General features: G+C 52.0%; 3 protein-coding genes across 14 annotated transcripts in view; 2 read left to right on the forward strand and 1 right to left on the reverse strand.

Annotated features, from left to right (window-relative positions):
* The window catches only part of NDRG4 (NDRG family member 4), an 80,077-nt gene extending 70,952 nt beyond the window's left edge, over positions 1–9,125 (forward strand). For 5 of the 7 annotated variants that reach the window (XM_019455761.2, XM_019455764.2, XM_019455758.2 and 2 more), the window contains 10 exons: positions 1,800–1,886; positions 1,966–2,022; positions 2,336–2,439; positions 3,321–3,377; positions 3,455–3,506; positions 4,237–4,284; positions 4,469–4,504; positions 4,613–4,664; positions 6,099–6,137; positions 6,984–9,125. In XM_019455761.2, the coding sequence (XP_019311306.1) occupies positions 1,800–1,886; positions 1,966–2,022; positions 2,336–2,439; positions 3,321–3,377; positions 3,455–3,506; positions 4,237–4,284; positions 4,469–4,504; positions 4,613–4,664; positions 6,099–6,137; positions 6,984–7,138 (687 nt within the window). In that variant the 3' untranslated portion in view covers positions 7,139–9,125. The remainder of the gene's footprint in view (positions 1–1,799; positions 1,887–1,965; positions 2,023–2,335; positions 2,440–3,320; positions 3,378–3,454; positions 3,507–4,236; positions 4,285–4,468; positions 4,505–4,612; positions 4,665–6,098; positions 6,138–6,983) is intronic. The other 2 variants (XM_019455759.2, XM_019455763.2) reach the window with 1 other exon arrangement.
* Positions 9,126–9,250: 125 nt separating this feature from the next.
* SETD6 (SET domain containing 6, protein lysine methyltransferase) lies at positions 9,251–15,586 on the forward strand. Its single transcript, XM_019455756.2, has 9 exons — positions 9,251–10,365; positions 10,600–10,698; positions 10,772–10,916; positions 10,995–11,136; positions 11,272–11,466; positions 11,597–11,717; positions 13,156–13,336; positions 13,512–13,654; positions 13,806–15,586. The coding sequence occupies exons 1-9, from the start codon at positions 10,339–10,341 to the stop codon at positions 14,109–14,111; spliced, it is 1,359 nt and encodes a 452-aa protein (XP_019311301.1). The 5' UTR covers positions 9,251–10,338; the 3' UTR covers positions 14,112–15,586.
* The window catches only part of CNOT1 (CCR4-NOT transcription complex subunit 1), a 102,468-nt gene continuing 101,251 nt past the window's right edge, over positions 15,030–16,246 (reverse strand). For all 6 annotated transcript variants that reach the window (XM_019455753.2, XM_019455750.2, XM_019455754.2 and 3 more), the window contains exon 49: positions 15,030–16,116. In XM_019455753.2, the coding sequence (XP_019311298.1) occupies positions 16,038–16,116 (79 nt within the window). In that variant the 3' untranslated portion in view covers positions 15,030–16,037. The remainder of the gene's footprint in view (positions 16,117–16,246) is intronic.

Below are 16,246 nucleotides of genomic sequence, written 5' to 3' on the forward strand. Positions count from 1 at the left end.
TGCATCCTTTGGGTAAATACCTAGTAGTGCAATTGCTGGATCCTAGGGTAGTTCTATTTTTAACTCTCTGAGGAACCTCCATACTGTTTTCCAGAGTGGCTGTACCAGTTTGCATTCCCACCAGCAGTGTAAGAGGGTTCCCCTTTCTCCACATCCTTGCCAACATTTGTTGTTTCCTGTGTTGTTAATTTTAGCCATTCTAACAGGTGTGAGGTGGTATCTCATCGTGGTTTTGATTTTTATTTCCATGATTATGAGTGATGTTGAGCATCTTTTCATGTGTCTGTTAGCATCTGGATGTCTTCTTTGGAAAAATGTCTGTTCATGTCTTCTGCCCATTTCTTAACTGGATTATTTATTTTTTGGGTGTTGAGTTTGACAAGTTCTTTATAGATTTTGGATACTAACCCTTTATCAGAGATGTCATTTGCAAATATCTTCTCCCATTCCATAGGCTGCCTTTTAGTTTTGTTAGTTGTTTCCTTCTCCGTGCAGAAGCTTTTTATCATGATGAAGTCCCAGTAGTTCATTTTTGCTTTTGTTTCCCTCACCTCTGGAAACGTGTCTAGTAAAAAGTTGCTATGGCCAAGGTCAAAGAGGTTGCTGCCTGAAACACAAGTCCTTTCTTAACCAAAAATTACACTTACATTAAGTTTGGAAGGTTTAAAGGAAGTTGCATTTCAGAAACATTGTGTTGGGTAGGAGCCCACAAGCTTTTCATCTCTAAAAACAAAAACTTAATTTTCAGGATTCAAAGTGTTTCTTTTTTCAAAAGAAAAGACCAGGAATTTTCAACTCCAGTATGGATTTCAGCACTTAACTACTAACAAGTAGATATATATATATATATTATACATATATAATATATATATATATTATATATATATAACTATATCGTTATAACTATATATAAAACTATATATATAGTAATATAGTAGTATATATAAAACTATATATATAGTTATAGATATTACCATATATAGTATATATAACTATACTTATAGTATATATGTATATATATTCCCTGTCACCCCAGATAAACTTGACAGGATAGTAAAGTCGTATGTATATGACCATTTTCCCCTAAATGTGGGCAAACACCTGAACAGATCATTTGAATTTCTTTTACCATCAAACACAAAACAGGCTTTGGAAAGGTCAGTTTATTACTTCACTAGAGCTTCTTTTTCTATGAAAGCAAAGAAACAAAGTGTTTTATTTTTTAATTTTTAATTTTTTTAATGTCTTATTTTTTTATTTTTGAGAGACAGCGTGAGTGGGGGAGGGGCAGAGAGAGAGGGAGACAGCTGTCTGCACAGAGCCTGATGTGAGGCTCAAACCCAGGAACCATGAGATCATGACCCGAGCCACAGTCAGAGGCTTAACCAACTGAGCCAGCCAGGTGCCCCTAAACAAAAGGTTTTATTGCGGATGTTTAATCCTCAGTTTTACAACAGATCAAACAGATTCAAAGACCTGTTAAAAGGGGTGGAAAACAGTGACATAGGCATAGATTCAAAACCAATCAAAGAATACTGAAAGGTGCCGAATGGAGTAGAGGGTGAGCAGAGGCAGCCAGAAGGGGTGGGGTGGGGGCAGGCAGGTTTCCATCTGTAGCCAGTGGAGGCATCTGTGGCTCCTCAAAGCCCTTCCAGAGCACATCCTCCTCCTCCTCGGCCCCTCCCAACCACCTGTGAGATAGGCAGAGTCAGCATCTTACAGCCCGTTTGCCGGGTGGGAAGGCTGGGGCTCCCTACATACTAGCCAGCCTCCCAAGCTCTGTCTTCCTCTCATGGCAGCTTATCTTCCCCGACCTGGTGGAGGGGCTGGTGCTGATGAACATTGACCCCAACGGCAAAGGCTGGATCGACTGGGCGGCCACCAAGGTGAGCATGGTCCACCTAGCAGACGGGGGTGGTGGTGGTGAGGGGCGGCACTCACACTGGCCTCCACCCCGGCCCACAGCTCTCCGGCCTGACCAGCACTTTACCTGACACGGTGCTATCCCACCTCTTCAGCCAGGTAAGGGGGTGGGGCCCCCACAGGAGCAGCAGTGGTGGCTGAACTGGGGGTCCCTGGGAGCCTCTGGAGGGCCTGGTTCTGCCTACTCCCAGGGGCGCCTGGGGCTTCTACCAGGAGGGGATCTGGGTTGGGGTCATGAGGCATCTGACCTGTCTCACTCTACTCACCTGAGACAGACGTGGGAGGCCTCCTCCCTCACTTGCTGGGAATGGGGTGAGGGTGGTTCTGTCTGGGACACCTGTGCCCGTCTGAGACCACACCCCTGTCTGTCGCTCCCCTCCGTGCACCTCCCCCATCTATCCCGTGGGCCCAGGAGGAGCTGGTGAGCAACACAGAGCTGGTGCAGAGCTACCGGCAGCAGATCGGGAACGTGGTGAACCAGGCCAACCTGCAGCTCTTCTGGAACATGTACAACAGGTGCGGGCAGCCTGGGGCCCAGCTCCGCAGCACCAGGCCAAAGAGTGCCCCCTCTGTCCCCTCGGTACAACCAGTCACGGAAGGAGGCAGGCAGGAGACATGCTCTCCCAAGCTTGTAGATGAACAACTTGTACCAAGAAGAAAAGAGTTACTTCTTGCCCAAGGTCACACCCCTCGAAGGACAGAGGGTAGGGTAGGGCTTCCAGCTCTGGTTTCTGGGCTCTTCCACGCCTTTTCCCCCAGGGCATTGCTGGCTGGCCAGGAGCAGTGGGGGAAGCTGGGCAGCATCCCTAATGCCCCCAGCCTGAACCTCAGGGCTGACATCTGTAGGAGGGGGACGGGGGGTTGGATGAACTCCATGGTTTTCAAGCTGTGCTCCTTAGAGCCCACTGGCCTTCCCTCCTTTCTTTTTCTCGTACAAATATTTATTAAGCACCTGCCGTGTGCATGGTGCTGGAGGAACAGTGGAGAATGAGAAGCTAGGCCCTGCCTTCCTCTACGACCCAGGAATCCCACGCACAGGTGGTGGTGCATGTCAGAGTGCTTCAAGGGGGAGGGAGAGCCAAATTTCAGGGCCCACCTGGCATGAATTGCAGGGTCTGAGAAGAAGTTACGTATGAGGCATGGCCTGAAGACCCCTGTTTGTGCAGAGCAGGTCCCTGCCTCCCTGTTTACCCCTAACTGGGATCTCTTAGAGCCTTTTCCATAGTTGAGACAACTCAATAACCGTAAACCCCAACTCTGGGACCAGCCCGGGATGCTGGGCCATAATTGCCATTGTGGGAGGATGAGGTAAGGCTGGAATACAACAGGGGCAGGCCTGGGGCACACAACCCCCTCAGATCCAGTTCTGAGATGCCCACCTCTGCCTCTCCCTGCAGCCGCAGAGACCTGGACATTAACCGGCCTGGAACAGTACCCAATGCCAAGACACTCCGGTGAGTGCCCCTCACCCCCCAGCCTGTCCCTGCCTACCACGCCCAGGCCAGACAGCCCTTGTCCTCTGTGTCTGCAGCTGCCCCGTGATGCTGGTGGTTGGGGATAACGCGCCTGCTGAGGACGGTGTGGTGAGTGAGGGACAGCGTCCTGACTGGGGGTGGGAGGCGGGAGTACGGAGATCGCTGGCCTCTGGCTGGCAGGGCCAGGCACTGGATGCTGGATTTCTCACCCCACCTCCCACCATCTTGCCATGATGCATCACCACCTGGCACAATCCCACCCTTCGAGTGAGGGAGGCGTGGAGACGGGAGGGAGCTGGGGCCAGACCACCTGATGGCCACCCTGTCCCTGGGGTGAGGAGTACCAGGGTAGCCCCCCGTGTGACAGAAACTAGCACACCCTCCCTGTGCTTGAGGGCCTGGAGGAATGCGGTGTGTGCTGCTGTGGCCATGGGGACTCGGGTAGGGGCCTCAGTCTCCTGCTGAGCCTTGACCCTCCCTCACCTCACCGCCTGAACCCGCGGTCCCTGGCACTTTGCCCGCCACTGCCACCAAGGTGGCCCTGGCTCCCCGTGAGGACATCGCGTGGCCAGCAGTTATGAGTGGAGTCCAAGGATCTCAGGTCCCTTGGGGCGCTGCTTCCTGATCTGCAGGGGCCTGACTTTCAGAAGGCAGCCTGGCAGGCGTGGGGCAGCCTCAGCCAGGGCCCCGGTGCCAGCCCGTGTCTGCCCCCTGCACACCCTTCTCACGAGTAGAGCCTCTCAGCTCTGGGAATAGAACCTGCCTTAGCAACTGGGGCAGGGGTTCCCCTGATACCCCAGGGGCTGGGGCTGCCTTACTCTGCTGACCTTGTCCCTAGGTGGAGTGCAACTCCAAACTGGATCCAACCACCACGACCTTCCTGAAGGTGAGGCCTTCTTCCCCAGCCATAGGCCAGCTCCTCAGCCAAGGGCCCAGCCTCAGGGAGGGGCCTGCCTGGGGTCCCATCCAGGGCGGGAGCAGGACAGCGTGTCGGGTCAGCGCAGCCTGTTTAGGCTTGGGCAGGGTGTGGGGTGGCCCCCGCTCAGCTCACCCCCTTCTCTTCCCTGCAGATGGCAGATTCTGGGGGCCTCCCCCAAGTCACACAGGTGAGACTCTTGGCCCTCCTTCCCTTACCTGGCCTAAGTGGGAGAAGCCTCCTTTCCCCCTAATCCCAGGCAGCCAGTCAAAGCATGTACTGTCTCTCTGTCCTGCAGCCAGGGAAGCTGACTGAGGCTTTCAAATATTTCCTGCAAGGCATGGGCTACAGTAAGTATACCTCCCCCTGCCCCCGCCCTAGAGACCGGTGGGCAGGCAGCAAAGTGGGTTTGGCACCCGGTGGCAGGTGGCACTAAGCCTGTGGGCATATGAGCTCTGTGTTCTCAGGGCCCACATGCTGTGCCACTCCCCACATGCTCCCCACATGACGGGGGACCCTCTAGGGCATCTCCACCTGCATTGTAAGTAGATGATCCTAGGCTGTGTCTGGCTCTCCTCTGCTCTTGGAGGGGCTTTGGGACAGTGCTCTCCTGGCAGCATTGGAGCGGTAAGGCTCTTCCTCCAGCCCTGGGGGACGAGAGCCCAGGGCTGAGTCCTGCCCAGAAAGCCTGCCTACAGGTGAGTCATATATACCACCAGCTCCCCGCCAGGCCTATGGCACCTGAGAAGGGCTTTTGTCACACGTGGTGGGATGGTGCAAGGGACATTAGAGTGGTCTTGGAATCTAGGGCGTGAGGAAGGCAAGTGAGGCCACCTGGGTTTTAGGAGAGAGACAAGGCAGCCAAAGCTGGGGGTTGCATATATGAAGACCCCAAGGAAGTAGGGGCCAAGGGGTGGCTATGCCCACTCTCCTCCCCTCTCCAGACTGCCCCTTGTGCAGGGATGGTATCCCCAGACTGCTCATGGGCACCTCTAAATCACATACACACGTGCACATGCACACACCCTTTTTATCTCCTTGATTCCTCCCCTTTCCCCCATATACCTGGCTCTCCTGCTGGAAGCAAAACTCTTCTCCCTGAATTTGTTTCCCCCCTGGACTTTACCCTCTGGAGCTTGTGCCTCCTTAGAAGGACAGGCCCGTGGGGGAAAACTGGGGGCCCAGCCAGGCGTGGAAATCCCTCTGGCCCCCCAGGAGCCTGCCAGCCTCTTGTGGGGATGTAGGGCAAAGAGAGGCCAAAGCCAACAGCGAACCACAGCAGGAGCTCTGTGGCTGGGCCTGAGCCCAGGGCCTGCCCCGTGAGCATCTGTGGGATGGGTAGACCAGCAAAGCTTATTGGGCTGGGACATGTTCTCAGGACCCCAGGCAAAATGCCACCAGGCAGCCTGAGAGCTGGGCAGGATTTAGGAGGTTGTGCAGGCCTCCCCATTCTGTACATGGGGGAACTGGGGCCCGGAAGAAGGGTGAGGGTGCTGGCACTAGCCCTGTCACCAAGAGCCCCTCAGGGTCACAGCCCAGGCTGGAGACGCAGGATGAGTGCCTCCACCGTGGGATCAGGGCTCCCTCCAGGGCTGCTGCTTCAGTGGGTGAGCAGGAGGGGGCTTCCTAAAGCTCTGGCCCTGCCCCAGCCCGCTCTGTTCCTGTCCTGTTGTCTTCTCTCCTGACCCTCGCAACACCCTGGCCTTGCCGGATCACGCTCTTCACCCGTGTTCTGTGTCTCCCCCCACCCTGCCCCACCCCTCTGGCTCTGTCTTCTCTCTTAGTTGCATACTTGAAGGACCGAAGGCTGAGTGGAGGAGCAGGTAGCCCTGTGGCCCCTCCCCTGATGCATGGATCCCCACCCCAGGACCCCCTGCTCTTTCCTCTGTGCAGCGCTGCGGCCGGGCCTCATCTTGCTGTGGTTTGGAACTTTCTTGTGTCCCGCTCGCCTCCTAAAGCCCAAAAGAGTCGTGCTTTTTCACAGATCCTGGACCTAGTGGGCTGCGTCCCATGTCAGGGCTCTAGATTGGCTGGGGTTCAGAGTGGTCTGGCTTCTGGGTGGCCATGGGCCACGTGGCTTTCAGAGCTCAGGCATTTGGAACCAGAGCCTCTCAGAGGTAAAGCCTAGGCCTGGCCCTGGGTGCAAGGGTGTCTGACCATGCCCCAGCTGGACCAATGGCCAGCTGAGTTCAGGGAGGTGGAGTTTGCCCCTGAGCGTCTTGCTCGTGAAACTCCAACGAAGGACGGAAATTGGATTTAGGGCAGTTTGTGGCCACCACACCTAGTCCTTCTTCACGGAAGTAGTCCCACTCCCCTGTCCCATCATCCTCTTGAGGCGGGGGCATCGCTGGAATTCTGTCCCGTCCCTGTAACAGCTCAGGGGTACCCGGGCAGTGACCCCATTCTGGCCATAGCTCTGGCCAGCTGTTGTGAGCTGGGTCCCGCTGGCCTCTGCGGGGTGCCCGGTCCCCCCCTCTGTGGCTCATTCACTCGCTGGTGCTGCATGCCTCCGGCTTGATGGAGTAGGTGCCAGAGCCCTGGCTTGGGAGGGGCCTCTGTGCCATTGGAAAAACGGGTCTTGCCGCTTTGCTTGTGTCAACCCTTCTCCTGCCTGCTGGCACCCAGACCCCCCTGCCAGTCCTCATGCCCGTTCCCATCTCTGCCCACAGTGCCCTCGGCCAGCATGACCCGCCTCGCCCGCTCTCGTACCGCGTCGCTCACCAGTGCCGGTTCGGTGGATGGCAGCCGCCCGCAGGCCTGCACCCACTCGGAGAGCAGCGAGGGGCTGGGCCAGGTCAATCACACCATGGAGGTGTCCTGTTGAAGCCCCTAGCCTGGCAGAGATGCCCACCTGCCCCCGCCCGCATCGACGTCCCACTGGCATCCTCGCGCCGGCTCATTTTCCCTTTAGTTTATTTTTGTGAAGGCCGGGGGAGGAAATGGGTTCACTTCTCTTTTGTTAAAAACGTGAGGGGATTCATCCTAGATGCTGCAGCAGAACGGTCTCCAGATGGTTTGAGAGGCTCGCTCCTCCCCACCCCCACCCCCACCTCACTCACCTTGTTAACTTGGCTGACTTAGGCCCCTCTTCCAACTCCCCACGGTCTGGGCGGGGCTCAGGGAGGAAGGGGATCTGCTAAGGAAAGAGTGCAACTCCTTCTCTGGGCAGGATCCAGGGTAATATCCTGGACTGAAGAAAGCATGGGATGACCCCCATGGACAGGGCAGGTTTGATGATGGGATGGGGTTTTGAGGTGGTGTGCTGGGACAGCAGGAGCATGGGGTCCAGCTCAGGCACCGGGGTGACAGGAGACAGCACAGGGGAGCACTAGGAGGTAGGGGCCCTGGAGCTCTGCAGGCCCCTTTCTCCCCATCTCCCCCACCAAGCACATCTGTTTCTGTCTTTTGCACATGTGACAATCATCTGAACCATAGCCACAAGGGGGCGCTCTGACCAGGCAGCAGTTTTCCTGGTGCTCTCTGGGCTAGCCTGGTGATGTAGGCCCAGGCAGACAGGCAGGCAGGGGCTGAACAGGGTTTCTCTGCCCCAGGAAGACCAAACACAGAGGACCTTACAGGCAGGAACCCCACAGACTGTCCCAGCCCACACACTCCACCATCTCGTGGCCCTGTCCCATGTCTGAGCCAAGGCCCTGAGGTAGAAAGTCACCTGATCCTGTATCTCCATAGGGACCTGACTTGGGGGCTGAACTTAAATGCTGGGATAGCCCATGAAGGTCGGATGCACCCCTGAGAACTTCACGGTGTCTGCCTTCAGGAGCCAGTATGTGACTAGAGACAGTGGTGGCTGAGATTCCCAGCAGACCCCCTCTTTTGTCCCCAGGTTCCATGGAGGACAACCCAATCAGCAGCAGTGTGTCCAAGGCCACCAGAAACATGGTGTTGTTAGGGAGAGTTCTGGTCAAGCTATGCCAACATTTTATGTGGGCATCACTAAGCAAGAAGAGATTTTATCTGGAAAGAAATGGTCTAAGGTAGTGAGACTTCTGCAGGCCCACATCACCATCTCAGGACTGTTGGAGTGGCTTGGGCTGGGGCTTGCTGGGTCCTGGGGTGGGAGGTGGAGGTTCCTAAAGAGAACAAGGTCCAGGCAGAGGAGAAAGGCTCTCCAGGTACCCCAGTCCCCTCCTTTCACCTGAAGCCCAGGACTGAGCCACACACATCCCACCCACCTGCACCATCAAGGAGAATCTCCTGGCCCAGAAACAGGAGCCACTTGTCTTGGAGCCTAAATCAATTGCCACAAACTCTAAAACAAGTAAAAGAGCAATGATAAAGGCAGTGCTGGGGAGGGGACAGTTGCGTGTGGGGTGCTCTGAGGCTGAGAGGACACCTGCATCCACATTTCTGCACATATCACCCCCTTCTAGAATCTTAAGCCATTACTAGACTGCTCTAGAGCCTGGTGGAGTGTTAGTCTGTCCCCAGTTCTATTCACTCACGTGCTTCCTTTGAATATCAAATGTGACTGTTTGAAAAGCTGGTAGAATTAATCCCTCTTAACTGTAGATAGCGCTGCAAATCTTGGATTTTTTTTTCTTCTTTCAGATAAGATATCTATAAATATCTATACATTATATATATATATATATATATATATGTATATTGGGTCTTCCTGCGTGTGGTTTTCCATTGGAGGTTGTCTCTTTGGTCAAAGTGAACTTTTAATGGAGTTTATTATTTTCCTGTCTATATAAAGCAAAGAACCTAATTTTGTGTATTCTGGTGGCTGATGTCATGAAACTTTGAGACGACAAAATGTAAAACAAATAAAAACCCTTGTCAAAGTATTAAGAGTTAAGTGTCTGGAAAACTAATAAACTAAGAAGAATTTGAGTGTGGTGACACCAGGCCCATCATAGGAAGCTCGTGAGAAGGCAGCATTGAGGCTGGTGCTTCTTGAGGTTTAGATGGGGTTGCATATGTAGGAGTGTCCATCCATGTTTCTATTTCTGGTTCTTTTTTCTTTTTTAACTCTACCCCCACCCTGGGGCTTGAACTCAGGACCCTGAAATCAGATCCCAAGATTCAGAGTCGTCTGCTCTACCGACTTTGATCCAGCCATGTGCCCCACCTATTTCCTGTTCTGATCACATTCATTATCTTGTCAATTCTTACATTAATTCCATACGGTAGATATTAGTTTCACAGCTGAGGAAACGGAGCCTCAGGAGAAGGAATTTACCCTAATAATATCGTAAAGCTGAGAACTGGCTTTGGCATTGTTTGGCTTCAAAACACTCTCGATTCAATGCTTCATTTACTTAACAGCATGCTACTTTCCCAGGTTTTAACCACCATTTCGGACTCATTCACTCATTTACTCAATAAATACATAATTGCATACCTGCTATGTGTCAACTAATAAAGAAGCATCTAAATAAAAATAAAACCCACCATGTGCTATGCAAATGATGACAAACGGATATACTAGCGAGTGCGGGCAAAGGCGGGTTATTCTACTTCTGGGAACCCTCCCCCTGCTCCTCGGAAACACACACAACCTGACCCACCACACTCCGAAACGCACGCACGCACATTGACAACCTGCTCTGTGTAAAACGGTTAGATGACCGTAGCTAACGGAGACTCGAGATCAGGAAGGCAGGCTGGTCGCCCACCTGGGTGCGCTGACAGCCTTGGTTGGTACCGGGAAAACGGGAGTTTTGTTCTTTACCCGGACTTCTATTCCGAAATGTCTCAGCTCATAGAGACCGAAGGGGAGAGTTGTGGCTGGCTGAGAACCAGGCTCGAGGCTCCACAGAGACACGCCTTATCGGACCCGACTTAAACCCAACTGGGGACACTTGGGCGCCACAGGATGTCCTCAGGAAGAATGATTTGACCAGGTGCAAATCCCCACTCTTCCTCCGCGTGGATCAGGGGGCGAGCGTCACGTGGCGCCGGGGCGGGGCCTGTGGCCCCGCCCCCGAGAGGCCTTTTCCCGGACGCCGGAAGCGCTAGCGCGGAGCTTCTGAGCGGCAGGGCCGCGCGCCCTCCGCCATGGCGACCAGGGCAAAGCGCCGGCGGGTAAGTTACGGGGGGCCGGAGCGGGGCCTGCCCGTCTCCCTTGCGGCTCGCCCCTACCCCGCCCGCAGTGCGGTCCCGCCCGTCCCTGCGGTTCCCTAGAGCAGGTCGCTGGCCGCCCTCCTCGTCCCCTCCCCCACCCAGAGCGAACTTTTCTCCGCGCGCACGCTGCGATGCCTTCCCGCTTCCCGCGCGTTCTCCTGGGCGAACCGTCTCCACCGCGCTGGCTCGTTTCAGGTGGCGGGGCCTGTGGGAGGCGACGCGGACCCGGACCCGGACCCTGTGGCCGGCTTCCTGAGCTGGTGCCGGCGGGTGGGGCTGGAGCTGAGTCCCAAGGTGAGGAGGCGGGGGTGCGGGCGGGCGCGGCTGGGGCGCAGTCCAGCTCTGACCCACCGCTCCCCCTGCTCAGGTGGCGGTGAGCCGGCAGGGCACGGTGGCCGGCTACGGCATGGTGGCCCGGGAGAGCGTGCAGCCCGGGGAGCTGCTGTTTGCCGTGCCGCGGGCCGCGCTCCTGTCGCAGCACACCTGCTCCATCGGCGGCCTGCTGGAGCAAGGTGGGTGCGCCGGCGGGGTGCGACCGGGAGGCGTGCCGCGGGGCCGCGCCGGTGCTCTCACCTCTGTGTCTCTCTCAGAGCGAGGCGCGCTGCAGAGCCAGTCGGGCTGGGTGCCGCTGCTGCTGGCGCTGCTGCACGAGCTGCAGGCCCCGGCCTCGCCCTGGAGCCCTTACTTTGCGATGTGGCCGGAGCTAGGCCGCTTGGAGCACCCGATGTTCTGGTGAGAGCCTTGGTGGGGGCGGGGAGCACCGGCCCCGTAGCCTCGCGGCTCGCTCCGCCCTGGCCCGGGGACCGGGCCACGAGCGCTAGTCCCGGTAGGGTGTGTGAAGGGAGTCTGGCTGGGGTGTCACCGCAGGCCTGAGGAGGAGCGCCGGCGATTGCTGCAGGGCACGGGCGTACCCGAGGCGGTGGAGAAGGACTTGGCCAACATCCGCAGCGAATACTATTCCATCGTATTGCCGTTCATGGAAGCCCACCCGGATCTTTTCAGCCCCAGGGTTCGCTCCCTGGAACTCTACCACCAGCTCGTGGCTCTTGTGATGGCGTACAGGTCAGTGAGCCGAACCTTGAAGGACTCCTTTCTTTAGATCTCAGTTGAGGGATGAGAGGGGAAAGAACAGTGAACCACACCCCAGTCTCTCACCCTACCCTGGGCTTTAGCAAAGTTCTCTCTGTGGCAGCTTTCAGGAACCACTGGAGGAAGAGGAGGATGAAAAGGAGCCAAACTCCCCTTTGATGGTGCCTGCTGCAGACATACTAAACCACTTAGCCAATCATAATGCCAATCTAGAATACTCTCCAGTGAGTGGATCCCTCTCAGTTATTGTTATTATGTGCACTGATGATCAGGCATTTGATTCAAACCAGTGCTGGTCGTTGATGCTGCCCTGACAGTTGGGCTCGGTGGGCTCCATTCTCCTCATGCTAAAAATGTGTAGGTGAAGTTCTTCTGTTATGTACTTTGAGTTTGCTTATTCCAACGAAGTAGAACACAAAACTTCAAAACTCGCAGAGAAAGTTGTGGTTAGTTCTGTAATAAGCTACTGCCATTTACTTGGTGCTAGAGGTTGGTTGGCTCCTCTGTGCAGTGCCAGTGAACCAAGATCGTGTTGGGGCCCAGTGGACAGCAGCCTGGGTCAGATATACTGTCACTACTTTGGGGAAAGAAGAGGGAGGAAAGGGGAATGGCCATAGGTCAAATCTAACTTGATACCAAGGGTATATCAATTCCATTTGCTATGTGGAAAGTTGCAAGATCAGATCCAAGTTTATGGAATCAAAATTTAGGAAATGGCTATTTTTTAATTTTTGCCTCTATCTGCCATTTCTACTTTGATCTTGGTTTAATTGTTCATTTTTAAAACCCAGCGACTTTTACCCCTTTCATCCTACTGTACAGGCATACCTCGTTCTATTATATTTCAGATACTGCATTTACAGGTTGAACGTCTGTGGCAACCCTGTGTTGAGCAAGTCCGTCAGTGCCGCTTTTTTAACAGTACTTGCTTCATGTCTGTGTGTCATACTTTTGGAAGAATTGTAACTGCAAGAATTGCAGGATTTCAAAGTTTTCCATTGCTGCTGTATTTGTTCTGGTGATCTCATCCCAGCAGTTACAACTCACTGAAAGCTCAGACAGTGATTAGCATTTTTTTTAGCAAGAAAAGCCCATTTTTCTGTTCTTTAGGATGTAATACTGTTGAACACTTAATAGACTACAGTATGGCATTAAGCTTTATTAAAAATCTTTTAAACGTATGTTTATTTTTGAGAGAGAGTACGTGAGCTGCGGAGGGGTAGAGAGGGAGACACAGAATCCATGGCAGGCTCCACACTGTAAGTGCAAAGCCCAACTTGGGCCTCAAATGCACGAACCATGAGGTGAGGTCAAGACCTGAGCCAAAGTCAGACGCTTAACTAGTTGAGCCACCCAGGCACCCCATAAACATCACTTTTATATGCACTGGGAAGCCATAAAATTTATTTAAGTTGGCTTTTGTGTTTGGTTTTTTGTCTTTTAACATTATTTGCTCTTTTGTGGTGCTCTGGAACTGAACCTGGACAATCTGAGGTATGCCTGTACAGGATCTTAACAGGAACTAAAAAGGTAGAATGTTGGAAGGTGTATCATCAGTCCCATTGCTGAACTGCACCCACCGGAGGCTTTTCCTAAAATAGAAATTATCTTCGTGGGTTGGCCAGGGAAGGGCTTAGTCCCAGCTTCTCCCTTCCACCCCAGAATTGTCTTCGGATGGTGGCCACTCAGCCCATTCCTAAAGGCCATGAAATTTTCAACACTTATGGACAAATGGCTAATTGGCAACTCATTCATATGTATGGTTTTGTTGAACCATATCCCGACAACACGGATGACACAGCTGACATTCAGATGGTGACAGTTCGTGAAGCAGCATTACTGGGTGAGTGTCGGATTAAGTCTTGCACACTACACTGATGGACGTGTCTCTGTCCCCACCCCAAGTGCTCTTAAATAGCAGTTGCCCCTTTTTTTGGTAGACTGGGTGGGGTAGATGGAAGAAGAAATGAACTGGTGGGTATATGGAGACTTACACAACATTGCTTTTCTACCTACAGGAACAAAAGTTGAAGCTGAAAGGCTCCTACTGTATGAACGCTGGGATTTCTTATGCAAACTGGAGATGGTAGGGGAAGAGGGAGCCTTTGTAATTGGGTGGGAGGAGGTGCTCACTGAAGAGGAACTGACCACCACACTCAAGGTAAAGGGCTGAGAATAGATGAAATACTTGGAACTACATGAAAGAGGAAAGGTGGGATGGAGGGAGAGGACACTTAAATGCTGCCAAGATAGGTCTGGCTTTTCTCTAAATTCAGCGATTCAAAATTAAAGGGCCCAATGATTGCTTCTAGGTACTATGCATGCCTGCTGAGGAGTTCAGAGAGTTTAAAGACCAGGATGGATGGGGAGATGATAAAAGGGAAGAGGAGAGCTTGACAGTCACAAATATCCCCAGGCTGAAAGCATCATGGAGACAGCTGCTTCGGGACAGTGTTTTGTTGACCCTGCAAACCTATGCCACAGACTTAAAATCTGAACAAGATTTACTAAGTAACAAGGAGGTCTACACCAAACTCAGCTCGAGGGAACAGCAGGCCTTGCAGGTTCGCTATGGTCAGAAGATGATCTTACACCAGTTGTTGGAACTGACAAGTTAGCAGGTTCCCTGTTGCCTGAAAGACCATCCACAAGAACTTTATTCTAAGCTCGCATTCATTGATGCTTGAAAAAAAGGAAAATCTGGGTCTTTTGCTTTTCCTTTAATAAATACCAACAGGAAAAGTAACAAAGGTGGTGTGCTAGGGGTAACTGAGATAAGGGTGACCTGTTTAAGGACTGGGCACAGCAGACTTGCAGATTGCTGTTACGAAGATCAGTGAATTTTATAGCTGTTTTGTTCTCAGTCTGAACCAAAGGTTAGAAGAAATGTGCTAGTAATAGGTTCCTATTGTAGTCTAGCATTTAATAACAACGTGGACTTTGAAGGTAGACCTGGGTCTGTTTTGAGCAAGCATCCCCCCACTCCAAGACTTCATTTTCTGTTAGAGGGTATGATATGGCACTGGCACTCAACAACTACTGTACTTCCTCAGGAGCCTGAAGTTTCCTCTACATGGCACAGCCCACCGGTAAGGGAAGAAACCCTAAGCCACCAATGACATTCAAGCCCCATTAAGATTTCTGCTGTTGGGTCTTGAACTTTTTGTCCTCTGTGGCCATAAAACTTGAGTTATTAAGGTATATTTTATTTTAAATAGTGTAAATTTTAAAAACTTTTTAAAACGAGTAGGTATATGTGATATATTATCAAAACTCCATGGGGACAAAGGGTTTATGAAAAATGTTTTGTAATTATTTAACCATAGAAACCTGATCCAATGATTTTTCTACTGCTGAAACACTACAAAATTCACTTCCTTGCTTGTTTAAAGATGCCAGATTCATGTAAATGATCTACCATGCAGCAAGAAGTGAGGTTTCCCATTGGCAACTGGCTCTGCGAGGCTGGGTTGTCCACTTTCCTCACCACCAGCACTGGCTGCTGCTACTACTGAGAAAGGCACAGTGGAGTCATGTGTGTGTCATGACTTTAATGTTTTGACTACAGTATGCATACACATACAAGTAATGGGAGCTAGAGCCCAGGAACTAGAAAGGCTACAAAATACAACACGTGGACCAATACATTTACAAAACATTCAAAATGCTTACAAAAGGGGCTGTATTGGTCCTTTTGACTTTGTTGTTGTTCAACATAGCCTATATAGGGCTATTTACTGGGATAACGGGGAAGGGCAATTCATACACTATTAGTTCCCTTTCCCACAATTTACAAGGATGAGAAGAACGAAACGGGCACTTTTAGGCCTGGTCCGGTTTTACGTTATAAAAAGAGCTGACTGCATCTTGCAGGGCCTAAGGGGGCAGGTTCTCCAGTAGAAATGAGAAAATGATGCTCTCCCAGCAGTCAGCTTTAGATTTGGGGAAGAGGCAAAACAAAAACCCATGGGATCTCAATTGTGAGCTCTTCCCATGTCCCCTAAGCATACCAAATAGTAGCACGTACACATTTTTAACAACTTAGTGATTTTCAAGGTCCCCTGTCCACATTAAAAAAATAAGTTACACAATATTTAAACTGGCTTTTTTTGCTATTCTTTGGGACACCAGGAATGTCAGAAGACATGGAGCTGTATTGTTCTGTCCCCAGACAAGTGGATGGCATCAGCAGCCTTTTCAGTTACAAGCTGGGCAGGTACCAAGTTTATCTACTTGCCTTGGACACATTTTGCACAAACCCAAGAAGTTCCAGACAAAAGTTTTCTCTTTCATATATTTACACAAGTTCAAAATGATATTCACAGCATCTTCTAAATTTTGGCCAAGAGTCAAAAAAATGCATTTAAACTTTGGAACGTGCCCACATACACAGGAAGCTGACCCAAACAGTAATTGGGGCAGGTACCCGAGAACCAAAGGGCTGGGAAAGTCAGGAAGAGCTGAAAGGATTCTTCAGCCAGTTTATGAACTCGGTGCAGTGGGACCTCCAGGCTGACGCGCTGACAGCAGAGATGCAGTTCCATCTAACTGGCACCTGTCCCTTCCATTACTTGCTGAGCCTGCTTCTGTCCCATGCAGCACTGTGCAACCGACTGGAATAACCTGAAAGTAGAGACAATCACAAGTTTGTGATAAAACTTGAGGCCTGGCAATCCCTTGTGTCACATTAGCTCTGGCTATTATTACCCTCTTAATCACCCACCCTAGCTAGAGCCATCATCTGTTTCATTCT

The sequence above is a fragment of the Panthera pardus genome, unplaced genomic scaffold (genome assembly GCF_024362965.1).
Source record: "Panthera pardus isolate Hobbes unplaced genomic scaffold, ASM2436296v1 HiC_scaffold_18, whole genome shotgun sequence".
NCBI lineage: Eukaryota > Metazoa > Chordata > Mammalia > Carnivora > Felidae > Panthera > Panthera pardus.